We start from the raw sequence: 13,978 nt of genomic DNA on the forward strand, positions 1-13,978 counted from the left end.
CTCTGACCTCAGCGGCTCAGCCCTTCCAAGTTAACGGCATTCCTTATCCTTGCGGGTGAAGTTCAAGAAAGAATCAGTCCCGGCGAAGCCCCGCTCACCGGACAAGAATGCTTAAATATTGGGTGTGGTGTTCTCTTTGACACCAGGCTGACACTAGGCAGCCCTTATCAGCGCTGCGCTTTGGGGGACTGATCACCGAGGTCTAGAAATCTCCCAAATCATAAAAAATGGGACTCGTGTTTCTTCTGGCACCGTGTGTCGTATTTGACTTCGTCTGTCTTCCTTTTGAGTTTAATTATGGAGCAAATCTGGAGGGTTTGTTCTCGTCTGAGCGTCTCAGCCAACAGGTCGGAATATTCACTGAGGTAGGTACATTACGGGCTTCATTTCCTGGATTAAACCAATATCTTTAAAATGTCTGTGTTTTTGACTTGATGGCTTTATATTCACGTCGCCCGATTATTGGTAAAGAGGCAAAGCTTCATTCAACAGCTGCAGCTTGTGGAATCTTAATATATAACTACGCTATCAGCCAACGGACAGACAGTGATGGCTAATCCAACCATCAAATCCATACACTTCCAGTTTTTAAATCGTTGCAAATAACTTCTTTGCCTCAAAAACAAAATTTACACAACTGCAAATACTCCTCCACATTTTTTGCCATATGTGCTCATGCTACACAGCAGCATCCCTCCATCCCACCCGTCAACAGCAACTCATTTTAACAGATACTCAGCAACCCGTATCATCCAGATTCATGTGCTAGTCCCATAGATTGCTAACCACAGGGAAAAGCGTGACTGCTCGTAATTGCTAGCCATCCAATCCCACCTGCGGACCCAGTGGCAAGGATCGCACCCTTCGCATAGAACGTGCCATTTCTTTTGTCAGTATTTGGCCGAACTGCTCGTTCCTCCAAGGACTGGGCCCGATCGAGAGACGATGGCACCGATGTATGCAGTTACATTTCGTTAGGGACGATGGGCTCTGATAACCCGGCAAGCAAGCACTCATAAATGGTGTCATAATTTTGTCCCATTCGTAGGTATGTTCCCATAGACAGAAAATAAAAGAAAATCACGCCTTTCCACCGGATTTCAATATAGCCTCCAAGTTCTCCCGACTGTTCTTATATGTCATCTCCAAATAATGCATCCTCTTCTCCAGTCCCTCAATCTCCCCCTTCAGCTCCCCGCTCTCTGTCGTTATCCGCTTATCGACCGTTGATCTGGGCACACCAACGAACCTACACATCGCAAGCAACCAGTGTCAGCATTACATTCCGTCTCGGCTCATATTCACCCATCTTGACCTCACTCTATCCTCGGGAAGACCAGGGTGCCAACCTGGCAAGGTGCAGAGCAAACTCACATCTTTCCAACCCCTTCGTAAACTCTCGTATCACTAGGTAGCGACCCAATCTCCTTCGTCGTCAACTCGAGCATCCGAATATCGCGGTTCTTGCTGGTCATCTGCGCCTTCGTGATCCCGATTTGTTGCTGCGAGGTGATCACTCGCGCTTCGATTTCTTGGAGGAGCTGTCGTGAAGAACACCAGCTGCGTTAGCGGGCTCATTCATTGATATAGGGTTGTGCGTGTATGCTGAACTAACCTTCTGGAGAGCTTCATTTGGGATAGACATTTTGGAAGATGCGGCGGAGGGGTTGCCGTGACGTGGGAGGTTTTGGGTTATGGAGGTTCAGGTGTGCTTCGTGGGTTGATATGAGAGCCGGTGGGAGATTAGGTATCGATACAGCCAGGTTACTAGTAATGGTGAATAGTCCTGGGTGGTATTTTGCGATTGAGGCTTCTTGTCGTTTGTCTGCTCCGGCGAGGCGGCCGACAAACTCCAGGACCCTTATCGGCTTGGCTCTGGTAATCTTTTCTGCCTCAGGCAGAATTTTATATCCAGGCATTGACGAGGCATACATGAGGGCTTAGGGCTGGATTTATACTCCAGTCGATTTCAACTTTGATATACTCCGTACACGGTTTAAAACCTCGGAACTAATTTATATCTTGTCATTCTTGAACTATTTTCGGTGCCTGTGCCTAAGTTATTGTCCTGACGACCATGCCAATATGCCAACCCCGCTCCCGATACTGAATGTCGAGAAGCTGAAAAGCTGATGGTAAATCGAAATTAATACATCATGGACGCCCTCATTTTATTGTAATCCCCGCGCGTTATAGGCTCATATTTCGCGGGCTCGTTTTCACTCATGCAAGATGGTATGCACTCAATGACAGTGTCATCGTCTGGAGACATGAAGTAAGGAATCGAGTACCGTTCGCGGGTCATCCGGTTCGGTCCTTCAATTCGATTCGAGAGCTTGGGTAGGCTTACTCTGTGGTTTGTAGAGCGTAATCGGTCTATAGATCAGGATTAGGCTATCTTTCAGGGTGCCGGATTCTAAAACCGGTGGAACGGACCATTACTCCATCTCTGTAATAAATCTCCCACATTCATGATAATGCTATTCTTCACAGGAGGCGCTGATACAAAAATACCAGGGCGTGAGGTATCTTCTACCTCCAGTCCGCCACAGTCATCTTGGAAGAGCAAAGTTATCGAGCTCCAGTCAGTGTGAGGGGCACAGCGGCTAACTCGATCGTTTTCCAAGTCTTCAGCCGGGACAGGCAAGTAGTGAAGCAGTCGAAGTTGATTAGCATTTCCTGAATGTTTTCTCGTCAGGTATTCTGCGTCCTCTAGGTTGAGTCCTACAGCCAGTGCCCGGAGAACTTCCTTGCCGACTCGGTCACAGTCCCAGTAGAATCGGGTCATGAAGTCCCGGAAACCGGGTAGATTCTCGTTAGGAAGCCATTGGTTTGGTTGACTAGCATCTTCTTCACTACCGATATCGTAAACTTCCTATATCACCGTGAGCATGGGCTTCAGAGCTCTAAATGAGTCCAGAGGAGGCGCCGGTAGGTTTGCTCATGAAATAGGCAACCGCGCACCTTAACATCAGGCACCTCTCTCAATTTCCTCTTCAATTCATCATCATTTCCAGTGCTCATGGTTTGAGAGACCTTCTCGAGTCCAGGCCATGAGTATCCGCGATGAACGGCCCATCCTTCTGGATGCGGGGCTTTCATTTTGACCTCTTCTGGAAGCGCAAATAGCCTTTTCATCCACTCGAATGTCTTGTCAAGTTCTGATCCAGGTAATGAATGGTTGATGATACGCGCGAATCCTACCCGCTGGCAGGCATCCACGAGCTCTTGCGCCACGCGCTGTCGAGACCGTTCATCCCCGATGCTATACCACGCCGTAAAATCCACGACCGGAAGTTCCATGATCAGTGCACCGATAATGTCGAGGATATTTTGTAGCAGCTCAGTAATGGTTTAAAAACCTTGCACCAACGCCAGGGTGTTCAGCTGGCGAGTCTGCTGACGGTCACATGTTTTGCAATCGTCATACATTACAGGCTTGTTGCTCCAGAGCTAGGTTGTTTTTAAGCTTGGTTCTAGAATCCGGTGTTGTTCAAACCAGGGACTTGTCATCTCTGTTTGACAAGAGTAATGCGGAGTACTTGGCAGAGGACTGCTTCAGTCTAATTAAAGTGGCCTTAGTGATGCAATATATGGTACGTAGTGAGGTGGTTGGGTTCTCAGTATAGGGCGGCACTGCTCTTGGCGCTCGTGGGTTTCAGGCCCACCCACGGATCTCACTCTGTTTTGCCGCTTCGAGTAGTTTGTTGATCGCCAGCCACCTCATCGTCATCGCTACCCGACGGAAGAGCCCTGAATTATTGGAGCCGCTCGACAGAACATAATTTTCTATCTTGACAAAATATCATTGTCCCCATTATAAGTCTCTTTCCATTGCGGCGGGACGACCCAAGCCTAACCCTCGAGAATGAAGATCTCCAGCTGGATTGCGGCCACATTCCTCGCCTCCGGCGCACTTTCGATCGAGACCGTTCCATTCGATGCCCCTATCACAGCAAGCCCCGATGACAGCAGGAGAGCATATGATGTTTTACGACTTTTGAAGAAGCGCGATGGCAACTGCCCCAAAGGGTACAACGGATGCGGTGATCTAGACAACCCAGATATCTGCTGCAGATCAGGGTCTATATGTACCAGCGACGAGGCACAACACATCGCATGCTGTCCGAGCAGGGCAGCCTGCACCGGTACAATTGGAGCGGGGAGTTTCAATTCCCCTCAAACGTCAGATGCGACGCCTACAAGCGATAACGGGCCACAAGTTACCGGGTCGACAATATCGGGCGCCTACCCATTCGTCGCCGTACCTACGTCCTTCTCCGATGCCGACGAATGCTCCTCATATTATGATCGATGTCAGAGCGACTTTACCCAGTGCATTACACACTTTGGGGGATATGGAGTTACTGTGACGGGAGGGGGAGCGGACTTCACTCAGGCTGGGGCGCCAGGTGCGGCTTCGACATGCTCCAGCTTGAGAGAGTCTGCATGCCATGGTCTTAACCTAGGAGTTTGTGGGAACTACGAAGGCGGGGCTGACGGAGCAGGGTCAAGACGGACTTCGAGCCTTCACGATCTCGTCGTTGGTGTGGCTGTGGGCGTTGCTGGATTCTTTATATGAGGAAGCAGCTAGCATGGACATGGATATGGCTCTGGATGAAAGAAAACTTTGCATGGAATTTGTACATGATGATGTCTTTGATGGATATATGGAATGACTACATGAGTAATGTCCTATACTGGAACTGTATGTTTAGTTTGTATCTACTGGTTTTGATCTCAAAATCAAAATTATACTATGGTCGGCTTGGCAATGTCAGACCCGACCTTCAATCTCTCGCAGTCGCGGACGCCCAGGATACTCGAGAAAGTGAAAACCGACGAAAGGACTCGAGAAATGTCACCGACAATTGCTCATGCACACCGCTTGATCGCCGTAACCCAAAAGCCTGCAGGACAAAGAGCGGGACTGACAGGCTGTCCCTGCAGTCTCCAGAGGAAGCAACCAGTCAAAGAGACAGTGGGCCAACAAAGCCGGTGGAGTGCCCGAAGCCTGATTAGCGACTAATCAGCGAGTGCCCATCAATCAGTACCTGATCGCGAGGCTTCCAGACTTCCAGTAGTTCGTAGCTACGAGAGAAGTGCCTGAGTCTTGGAGGTAATCAAAGTAATTGCCACCTCGTGAGCAAATATTGTGACATGATTGCTTGAGCATAAATTGCCCGCTGACTCCCCTCGTGAGCGCAATAATGGCTGACGGTATTGCCCAGCATGGTCAGATGCGGGGATGTTGGACGGTGTTGGAGGGGCTTCTCCCACGCCAGGATGGAAATTCCGTCGAGCAGTGACGACGCAGGACGGGAGAAAATTAGGGTCCAGCCTTTGGATTTTTGAAAATAGAAAGTAAATGACTCCATAGTGATCGCATGGACTTTAAAGCCGATTGGTGGTTTATGTCTCAGAAATGCGGTGGTTGGGCTTGTATATTTACTTGCAGGAGTGAGGAGGCTGGGAGTTGGGAAAATCGGCAAACGCCTGCGCGGGCACAACAGCTCCGGCTCCCCTCCCTTACCTCTCATTCTTCTCTCTCCTCTTTCGGTTGTCGTCGATTTTCTTCACGTTCTTAAAACTATTTCTACATTCCATCTGTTTGTTGGGGGAGTTTGCCGTCTTGATCTGTTGATCGCAGTCATCATACGGCGGGACCTTAGTCGAAGTCAAGACCCTGCAGCCAACAATTGCGGCTGCCAGGCTGTCAGCGCATTTTTTGACTGTTTCCATACCGATCGCCCAAAAATTCTCGGACTGCTGTCATATTCGCAATGCATTCCTCACGATTACTACAGTCGGCGACATCGATACTGGCATTGCTGAGCTGGTGTCACATCGCTCATGCCAGTCCATTAGGGCCGACAGCCGACGAGGGGGGCAGCCTTGAAAAACGATCTTGCAACAACCCCTGTGGTTACTACAGCCAGCTTTGCTGTGCCTCTGGCGAAACATGCATTACAGACAATGGCCAAGCGGTCTGCTCGTCTTCAGGCGGTTCCAGCGGTGGAGGTGGAGACGGAGCCTGGGAATACTATACCAGCACCTACCTTCAGACCGAAACCGACGTCCAGACACTCACATCCATATGGAGTAGTTGGGTCGCGAGTCCGACAGGCTCGGGTGGCGGCTCCGGAAGTTGTCGAGCTGAGATCGGAGAGAGCCAGTGTGGCAGCAAGTGTTGCGGCGCTCAAGATATCTGCAGTGACGGCGAGTGCGTTTTGGCTGCCACTACCTCGATTTGGGCTACTGATACGGCAACCCCCGGGGTGCGCCCGACGGATTCGAGCACCGCTACCGAAACCGCGACGACAACTCAAGCCTTCGAAACGCCTGTGACCACCGATGGATCCCCAGCGCTTGGGGTCGATGCTCCGGAAGACAGCAGTGGTGGCCTAAGTGGTGGTGCTATCGCGGGCATCGTGATCGGAACACTTGCTGGCGTGTTCTTGTTGTTCCTCGTCTGTCTCTGTCTCTGTGCCCGCGGGCTCCTGAACAGTATTCTTGCTTGCCTGGGCTGCGGCAAGCGACGAAGACGAGAGGAGACATACGTGGAAGACCACTACTCGCATCACTCGCATCGGCCTCCAGGCCGCACATGGTTCGGTGCGCGACCATCTGGTGGTGATCATGGCGGCGAGGGTAAATCGAAATGGGGTAGTCTCGCAACGATAGGAATCATTCTCGGTGCGATTGCGCTTTGTCTCGGGCTGAGGAGAAAGAAGGACGACCACGATGAGAAGAGCAGCAGCTACACCTACCCAAGCTATTATAGCTATTATACCAGCACCAGTAAGTTTGATTACCCAGTTTCACCTCGCATATTGAAGCATTCAGCTAACAACCTTCTAGCCAGCGAGAGTTCCGACCGACGGACTAGACGGAGCAGAAGATCAGGACGATCCAGATCACGGGCATAACGATTACGACGAGACTGACGGTGGACGGCATGACTTCAGAAGATTTTCAAATATGATTTAACGTTTTATTGACCTTTTCTATACGGACAAATGAGGCGCATGAGGCGCACGACGGATGGATCTGACTGACTGTCTCTACCACCGCAATTTTTCATTCTTCTTTAGGAGATACCTGTATTATGATGGAAATGATTTGATGTGTTGCATGTTTAATATTTGGATGTACATACTAGTATACGTATAAAACGAGAATGTGATTATCCTTGTTACCACTTCAGCAGACATAGTGTATACCATATCGACTGCTCCGCTAGGCTCCTGATACCAGAAGCATCGGAGACAACAGCGAAGGCCGGATTAACAGCGCCCAGACTGCACTGAAGAAGCAGCTGGCAAGGGGGATGCATCCATGTATGTACAGTGCACCAGGACGGGAGCACACCTCATCAGGAGCTCTAGATGGCCCGTTATGCGTCTGCCATTATAACCCGTGCGCCGAGTGTAACGTGCAGCCCATCCAATGGGAAGCAATCGAGGGCTGTTTCTAAATAGATCCACGACTGCGAAACCATATTAAAGATGAATATTAGTGGAACTCGAGCATCGCTGAGCCGGTCGGGACGATTCCCTGTTCTGCATCGATGGCCTAAAGTTGGAGCTGAGTCTGAGTCAGGCTCTCGAGGCCGGTCGGAACCTGCGTCTCCCCGCCTCCCGGAGCCCGAACCTCGCTCGCCTCAATCACCGTTTCACATCGAATCCAACCCTCTGCCTGACACTCACCCCGGGTGTCTATTCCTCATTCAATTTTCGCAACCGGCTTCGGCGTACTGATCAATGAATCTTATCTCGGTTTCAACCAACTGACCACTCCTTGTTCCCTTCAGCCCTCCCTACCGTCAATTCGAGTTTTCCGGTCGGTCAGGGCGGATTGCAACACACTCCTAAGTATCAATCCTTCGTCGGCCCGCCATGCTTCAAACGCAAAGTCAACACGTCTTTTCTCATCAGCACCAGTATCCTCAGGCTGATGCCGCCTGGTTGCAGCATCAACAGCAGCAGCAGCAGCAGCAACACCAAGCCCAGCACCACCCACATCAAGCACAGCAGCATTCTACGCTTGTCGCCCAGCAACATGCCCAAGTTCAGGCCGCTGCCGCCGCTGCCGCCGCAGCTCAACAACAACACTACAACCGTATAGCTATGGCCGGCACTACTGCGGCCAACAACTCAGCCCAAGGAGTGGGTGCCGGAGGCGTCGGTGGGGATGGCGCGTTGCCGGGTGCGATGTCAATGATCGATGGCGGAGTTAGCGATGAGAACCGGAAGGTTTTCATCTGGGTTGCGGAGCTTCTGGATCCGAATCGCAGAGAAACCGCTTTGATGGAGCTCAGCAAAAAGAGGGAACAGGTGCCTGAGCTGGCACTTGTCATCTGGCACTCATTTGGTAGGGATCCCCCCTCTCTTGGGCACCCGTCGGGGAACCATTCCGAACAACAATGGCTAATACGATTTTTTTTTTCGCTGAACAGGTGTAATGACCGCACTACTGCAAGAAATCATTTCCGTATACCCCCTGTTGAACCCGTCGCAACTTACTGCTGCGGCTTCAAATCGGGTTTGCAACGCACTGGCTTTGTTGCAGTGTGTAGCGTCTCACAATGACACCCGCACCCTCTTCCTGAACGGTATGTAGCAACTTTGATATTGGCAACTTAACTAGCCTTACTGATTCTTATTTCTTTTGCGACTAGCTCACATTCCTTTATTCCTTTATCCCTTTCTGAATACCACCTCGAAATCTCGCCCTTTCGAGTACCTCCGCCTCACCTCTCTGGGTGTCATTGGTGCACTGGTCAAGAATGATTCGTCGGATGTCATCAACTTCCTCCTCACTACCGAGATAATCCCTCTCTGCCTCCGTATAATGGAAACGGGCTCGGAGTTAAGTAAGACGGTCGCTATCTTCATTGTACAGAAGATTTTGCTGGATGATATCGGCTTGGCATATATATGTGCGACATACGAGAGGTTCTACGCCGTGGGAACGGTTCTGAGTAATATGGTCACTCAACTGGTTGAGCAACAGACCGTGAGGCTACTCAAGCATGTCGTGCGCTGCTTCCTCCGGTATGTTCAATTTAACTCCAGGGGTTTATTTTGAAGCGCTACTGACCGATTGACAGATTAAGTGATAACAGCCGCGCCCGCGAGGCCTTACGCCAATGCCTTCCCGAGCCTTTACGAGATGCCACCTTTTCCTCGGTTCTCCGCGACGACGCAGCCACAAAGCGGTGCCTCGCTCAACTTCTAATCAATCTGTCCGATAACGTGTCCGACGGCGCACCGGGTGTTGCCATGTAAAAAGTTGAAAAGCATTGCTTTCGTTCGATTCCAATTTCTTTGGGTATACTTGATACACTTACGATTTGCATGGGACAGGTTAAGGCGAAAATGGGTTATAAGGCGCAACTACGGTATACATGCATGATGGGGAGAAAAGAAAAGAGAAAACACACAAAAATAACGGAAAGGATACCAGCATCAAGAGGGGATTCGTTTGAAAGATCAACAGAAATGGTGTTCATCAGCATATTGGGCTGGGGTTGGTTTCCTGACGGTCAGGCGAGGGGGTTTGCTTTCTTTTCGCTGCTATTTGTCTACCTTTGTCTTTTTGCCTCTGCTTTTAACTTAGGGTTCTCTTATTCCCCTGTTTATCTACTCAGATTTCTTTCGGCCATCACGGTACATGACTGCTTGATTGCGTGGATACTGATATGGACGGCGCTCTGCTTCTCTGTTCTCTGTTTCATTGTGCTCTATGGTCTTTTTCCGCCTCCGATATGAGTGAGATAGACCTCTGATGCAAGATACCAGATCTAGTTTATGTGTTTCGTTAGTTGGCTGAGACTCCTGGCTTTTAGTCGTCAATTGATTGCATTGTTAGTCTCTATTTGTCTTTTTTGAAGAGAATTTGTATAATTACAATGATTAATCGCATGCAATGCATAAAAAATCTCCTCTTGTCGCCTCCTTGTCGTATTGCTGGGTCAGCCTTATCGGGGGTCACCTGACGAGCCGCCGGGCGGATCTCGACGCGCGCCTCCGGAGATTCTGTGAGCTCATCCGTCCTTCTCGCCTGAACACGCCCACCTTTTGGAGTATACCATTTTCTGGTTTTTAGGACCCAGGCCGCAATTATACTTTGACGCACTTCCCCAACCAGACCTACTGGCACCATATCTCGGGATCGCCGCCAAAATTTCAATTTGCACGAAATTTGCCCCTGCGCCGCGGCGCCTTTTTTAACGGTCTCGAACCGCCTTCATGGTATCGCGAAAGCGCACCCGCTCCGAGGTGGACGCTCCGACGGAGCAGCCACGCGAGGAGCCTGGCTTGCTCACGCAGCTTCGAAACTGCTGGGAGTTTGCGAACCTCATGCAGTATATCGCGATCTTTGGGAAACCCATGAAAATCGACGAAGATTTTGGAATTGAAGTATGCTGAACCCTTCGCTCTAAATCTAGGGCTAGAACCGAGAGCTCTGATGGCTAGTCAATCTGTATTTCGCGGACTAACATACTTTTTTTTGCTTAGGATCTGGAAAACGAATGTCTTAAACCTGAACCTTCTGAGAAGCTTTTGGAGATTGGGCTCTGTCTCCTGAAATGGGTTTCGTCGCATCGCGGACTTACGTACGTGACACATATTTCTAGCTGCGCCTTGCGGGGGCTGACGAGTTTCATTCTATGACATTAGGTTCGATAATTTTGACGAATACACGCGACGACAGTACAATGCGAAAGCCTCTCACCTTACAAACCCCTTCGGGTACGACGAAGTCCCGAACAGGTTCCTGGATTTTGATGTCTTTTTGAAACTTCAAGTCCTTCATCAGCTCACCGTCTGGACGTTCTGGAACCCCGATCGAATCCGCGATAAGATGCCAGCACAAAGGGAGACAGACCAATTGGAATGGGTGAGTATCTAGCCGCCCCGGCCTTGCGACCCATGCTAACTGCGCCCCAGCGTATTGAAGAAGTTGGATACGACCGTCAAGGCCGATACTACTATATTCTAGATGATAATCGACTCTATCGTCGTACCGACCCTCCTCCCCCTCCTCCCCTCCCTGCCAAGTCCAAGTCCAAGTCCAAGTCCAAGCCCAAGAGAAAGAGTGCGCGAGCTGTGAGAGCGTCGAAGCGGAGAAAGGTTACCGGTGCCGACTACGATGACGAATCCGAGGAGGAGAACGCTGAAGTGAAACTTGACGTTGAGGACCAAGACCCCTTTGAAAAAATGAAATGGGAATGCATCGCCGTTACGCTAGACGATTACAAAGAGTTTCTAGAGTCGCTACGAAACACAAGAGATGCAGATGAAAAGATACTCAGGGGCAGGATCGAAGAACAAGTGCTCCCGGTAATCGAGCAGGAGGAAGCATCACAGGAGCGCCAAAGGGTCAAGCGCGAAAAGGAGCTCTTTAACCTCCAACTCATCGCTGGCGCTAAGAGGTCAAGCCGTATCGCCCAGAAGAGCGAGAAGGAGCGACATGACCGGGAAGCCATTGAAGCTGCGCAGAAACGGGACGAAGAACTCGCTGCGGCTCGCAAGGAGGAGGAGAGATTGAAGAAAATGGAGCACGAACGGCATTCACGTATCATGACGCGCGAACAGCGTATCAAGGAGCGTGAAAGGAAACGCGTGCTGCATGAGGCCGAGCTGCAACGAATTGAAGAGGAGCAAAAGAAGCTCGAAAGAGGGGAGAGCCGGGTTTCCGAACGGCAACTTAAGTCGGAACTGGAGAAACAGCGAAAGAACTTGGAGGATCTCTCTCAAGAGGACGAGTGGGTCTTCGACTGTTCTGGCTGTGGTATTCACGGAGAAAATATTGTAAGTTCGATTGACAAGCCAAATCGCGTTGTCCTCCTGTTAACTTGCCTAGGACGATGGCTCCCATAGCGTTGCGTGCGAGAATTGCAATGTATGGCAGCACAGCAAGTGCCTTGGGATCAAACAGAATGAGGCCGAGAGCGAGGACTTCCACTTTGTCTGCCGGGATTGCAAACGCCGCGAAGAGGAAGCGAAGCTCCCCAAATTGCCGCCGCTCAAGTTCAAAGTCAGTTCTTCGCCTCCTGGTCCTGTTGAAAGCCACCCAGATGGTACGTCGACCAGTGCGCCGAGGGCTGTTCCAACTACGACAGAAGGCAGTGCTGCTGCGGCCCGCGCGGTCATCAATGGATCCCCAACGAAACAACCGCACCCTTCTCTGCCACATCCGCCAATTCATGCTGTGCCGTTTCCCGTTTCTCCCGAGCGCCGACCGCAATCATCGCACGCAGCTCCTTTCAGCCCATCTCGCCCGCCTTTCTCCCCTTCGAAAGGCGTAAACGGCCACATTTCGTCTCAAGAGCAGCCGAAGCTGCCTTCAATCCACCAATTCCCACTCAATGGCCGTGGCCCGCTCCCTCCAGCTCCGACTTTCACGCGACGACCTTCATCCTCCCATACAATCCACAGCCCCACGCTCCCATCTCCCATCCAAAATAGACCATCCATGTCCCCCACCCAAGGCAATCGGGATGTCGGGCCTCTTGCCGGATTTCCACCTATGGCCTCCTCCGACGGTCCCGCCCCCTGGACGCCGCATGGACAGCATCACACTCCGCGTCCTGCCACCGGAAATCAGGCTTCGTTTTCCTCAATTCACAGTGGGAACGTATCATTAACAGCGACCCCTACTGCGAACCGGGCTTCGTCCCCTCATTCTCAGCATGTTCTACTATCCGGCCTTAGCCCTACTAAACAATCTCCACGGCCGGCGACTGCAGGAAGCATGGCTGGTGCGCCGATCTTGCCGCCAGTACAAAGGCTAGAGCCAAGTCCGAAGCTGATGGGAAGAAGCTCACCCGACGCTCCAATTCCACCGCCAGTGAAATGCATGACCCCAGAGCAGGAGGAGCGCAGGCAACGAGAGAATGCTATGGGTCTACACAGCCATCTCTCGACAGCTTCCAATGGGCAACATGCGGTGTCTTCCCCATCTGTCAACCGGATACCTCCTCTAGAACCGTCCCCCTTGGTACCGAAGCCTGAGTCTTCCACGCAGCCAGGTTCTCAGAGTTCGAACCCCCCCTGAGTAGAACATCCAACAGTTCGTCGATTGTATCCTTTAATCAGTGAATCGGCCATATTGCGCATATTATGCTCCATCTTATTACGTTACGGTATTAATCCTCATGGCGAACATTTCAAAGTCAGCTAGACAAGATTTAAGTTGTGGGTCCATCGTTATCGTTATCGTCGCTCGAGGTCTGTGCTTTGGACAAATCTCATGAGGGTGGAAATATTACCCATCAACAAATCGGTGGTGATCGTACTCGCCCCAAGCAGTGGATACGCCCGCGAGGTTAATTGAACGACAGACCACGACTGAGGCAGCCCAGCAACCTCCCGCTTTTTTGTTTCGGTATTATTGACACGCCATTTTGTATGACTATCGACTGTGGAGGGGATTTTTTTTCTTTTTTATCCCCCTTTCTCAATTTTCAGTTTCCATGTCTCATCTGCCTTTTTTTTTTCCCTTCATTTTTCATGACACTTGTATTAACAGGGCGGAAGGGTGCATACAAATACACTATACAAGCTACAGGTTGGGTTAGGTGCAATGGCCGGCGTTAGTTTATGGCTGGTACATAAGAAATGACAATTCTGTCTATCGGTTTTATTTCATTGATTACAATATCCCAAGTCGTAGACCTCTCTAGTACGTCCTCTAACCGAGACACTGCCACTGCACGTTCTACAATCTGCAGTAGTCCTTTCCCTCCCTTCCCCCCTTATTTCCGCATCACTAAATTCATGCAAAATCAGGGGAGAGGAAAAGGAGAAGGAGGGGGAAATAAAGAAAAGAAAAGTTAACTAATCGATCCCATTATCCAAGCACGGATTCCTCAGTTGGTCAACAGATAGACTATTATCCCGATCAGATTGGATCTATGCCATTGTTGACAGGTACCTCTAGCTTTTACAAACAAAGTGCACAGACACAC

General features: G+C 50.5%; 8 protein-coding genes across 8 annotated transcripts; 5 read left to right on the forward strand and 3 right to left on the reverse strand.

Moving 5' to 3' along the window:
- Positions 1-604: 604 nt before the first annotated feature.
- On the reverse strand, positions 605-1,645 carry ASPVEDRAFT_174892 (putative prefoldin subunit 1; the record flags this gene model as incomplete). The annotated part of the gene is made up of 3 exons (XM_040808767.1): positions 605-1,249; positions 1,375-1,541; positions 1,616-1,645. 3 exons carry the CDS (start codon positions 1,643-1,645, stop codon positions 1,081-1,083), a joined length of 366 nt encoding a protein of 121 aa, XP_040671467.1. The 3' UTR covers positions 605-1,080.
- A 501-nt stretch (positions 1,646-2,146) lies between these two features.
- Positions 2,147-3,315, reverse strand: ASPVEDRAFT_199089 (isopenicillin N synthase family dioxygenase; the record flags this gene model as incomplete). Its single annotated transcript, XM_040809273.1, has 3 exons — positions 2,965-3,315; positions 2,437-2,875; positions 2,147-2,376 (listed from the first exon to the last, which is right to left on the reverse strand). Exons 1-3 carry the CDS (start codon positions 3,301-3,303, stop codon positions 2,147-2,149), a joined length of 1,008 nt encoding a protein of 335 aa, XP_040671468.1. The 5' UTR covers positions 3,304-3,315.
- Positions 3,316-3,582: 267 nt separating this feature from the next.
- ASPVEDRAFT_45211 (uncharacterized protein) lies at positions 3,583-4,932 on the forward strand. The gene has a single exon (XM_040813231.1). It carries the CDS (start codon positions 3,869-3,871, stop codon positions 4,580-4,582), a length of 714 nt encoding a protein of 237 aa, XP_040671469.1. The 5' UTR covers positions 3,583-3,868; the 3' UTR covers positions 4,583-4,932.
- Positions 4,348-5,073, forward strand: ASPVEDRAFT_865196 (uncharacterized protein). Its single transcript, XM_040817861.1, has one exon. It carries the CDS (start codon positions 4,579-4,581, stop codon positions 5,020-5,022), a length of 444 nt encoding a protein of 147 aa, XP_040671470.1. The 5' UTR covers positions 4,348-4,578; the 3' UTR covers positions 5,023-5,073.
- Positions 4,853-5,661, reverse strand: ASPVEDRAFT_865112 (uncharacterized protein). Its single transcript, XM_040817859.1, has one exon. The coding sequence runs from the start codon at positions 5,538-5,540 to the stop codon at positions 5,124-5,126; it is 417 nt and encodes a 138-aa protein (XP_040671471.1). The 5' UTR covers positions 5,541-5,661; the 3' UTR covers positions 4,853-5,123.
- A 122-nt stretch (positions 5,662-5,783) lies between these two features.
- Positions 5,784-6,889, forward strand: ASPVEDRAFT_87047 (uncharacterized protein; the record flags this gene model as incomplete). The annotated part of the gene is made up of 2 exons (XM_040817963.1): positions 5,784-6,805; positions 6,862-6,889. 2 exons carry the CDS (start codon positions 5,784-5,786, stop codon positions 6,887-6,889), a joined length of 1,050 nt encoding a protein of 349 aa, XP_040671472.1.
- Positions 6,890-7,898: 1,009 nt separating this feature from the next.
- On the forward strand, positions 7,899-9,290 carry ASPVEDRAFT_138551 (Rcd1-like cell differentiation family protein; the record flags this gene model as incomplete). Its single annotated transcript, XM_040807503.1, has 4 exons — positions 7,899-8,373; positions 8,459-8,614; positions 8,681-9,056; positions 9,113-9,290. The coding sequence occupies 4 exons, from the start codon at positions 7,899-7,901 to the stop codon at positions 9,288-9,290; spliced, it is 1,185 nt and encodes a 394-aa protein (XP_040671473.1).
- Positions 9,291-10,253: 963 nt separating this feature from the next.
- ASPVEDRAFT_55540 (putative PHD finger domain protein) lies at positions 10,254-13,065 on the forward strand (the record flags this gene model as incomplete). The annotated part of the gene is made up of 5 exons (XM_040815087.1): positions 10,254-10,424; positions 10,524-10,621; positions 10,686-10,905; positions 10,956-11,819; positions 11,872-13,065. The coding sequence occupies 5 exons, from the start codon at positions 10,254-10,256 to the stop codon at positions 13,063-13,065; spliced, it is 2,547 nt and encodes an 848-aa protein (XP_040671474.1).
- Positions 13,066-13,978: the final 913 nt, after the last annotated feature.

The sequence above is a fragment of the Aspergillus versicolor genome, assembly GCF_001890125.1.
Source record: "Aspergillus versicolor CBS 583.65 unplaced genomic scaffold ASPVEscaffold_9, whole genome shotgun sequence".
Classification (NCBI taxonomy): domain Eukaryota; kingdom Fungi; phylum Ascomycota; class Eurotiomycetes; order Eurotiales; family Aspergillaceae; genus Aspergillus; species Aspergillus versicolor.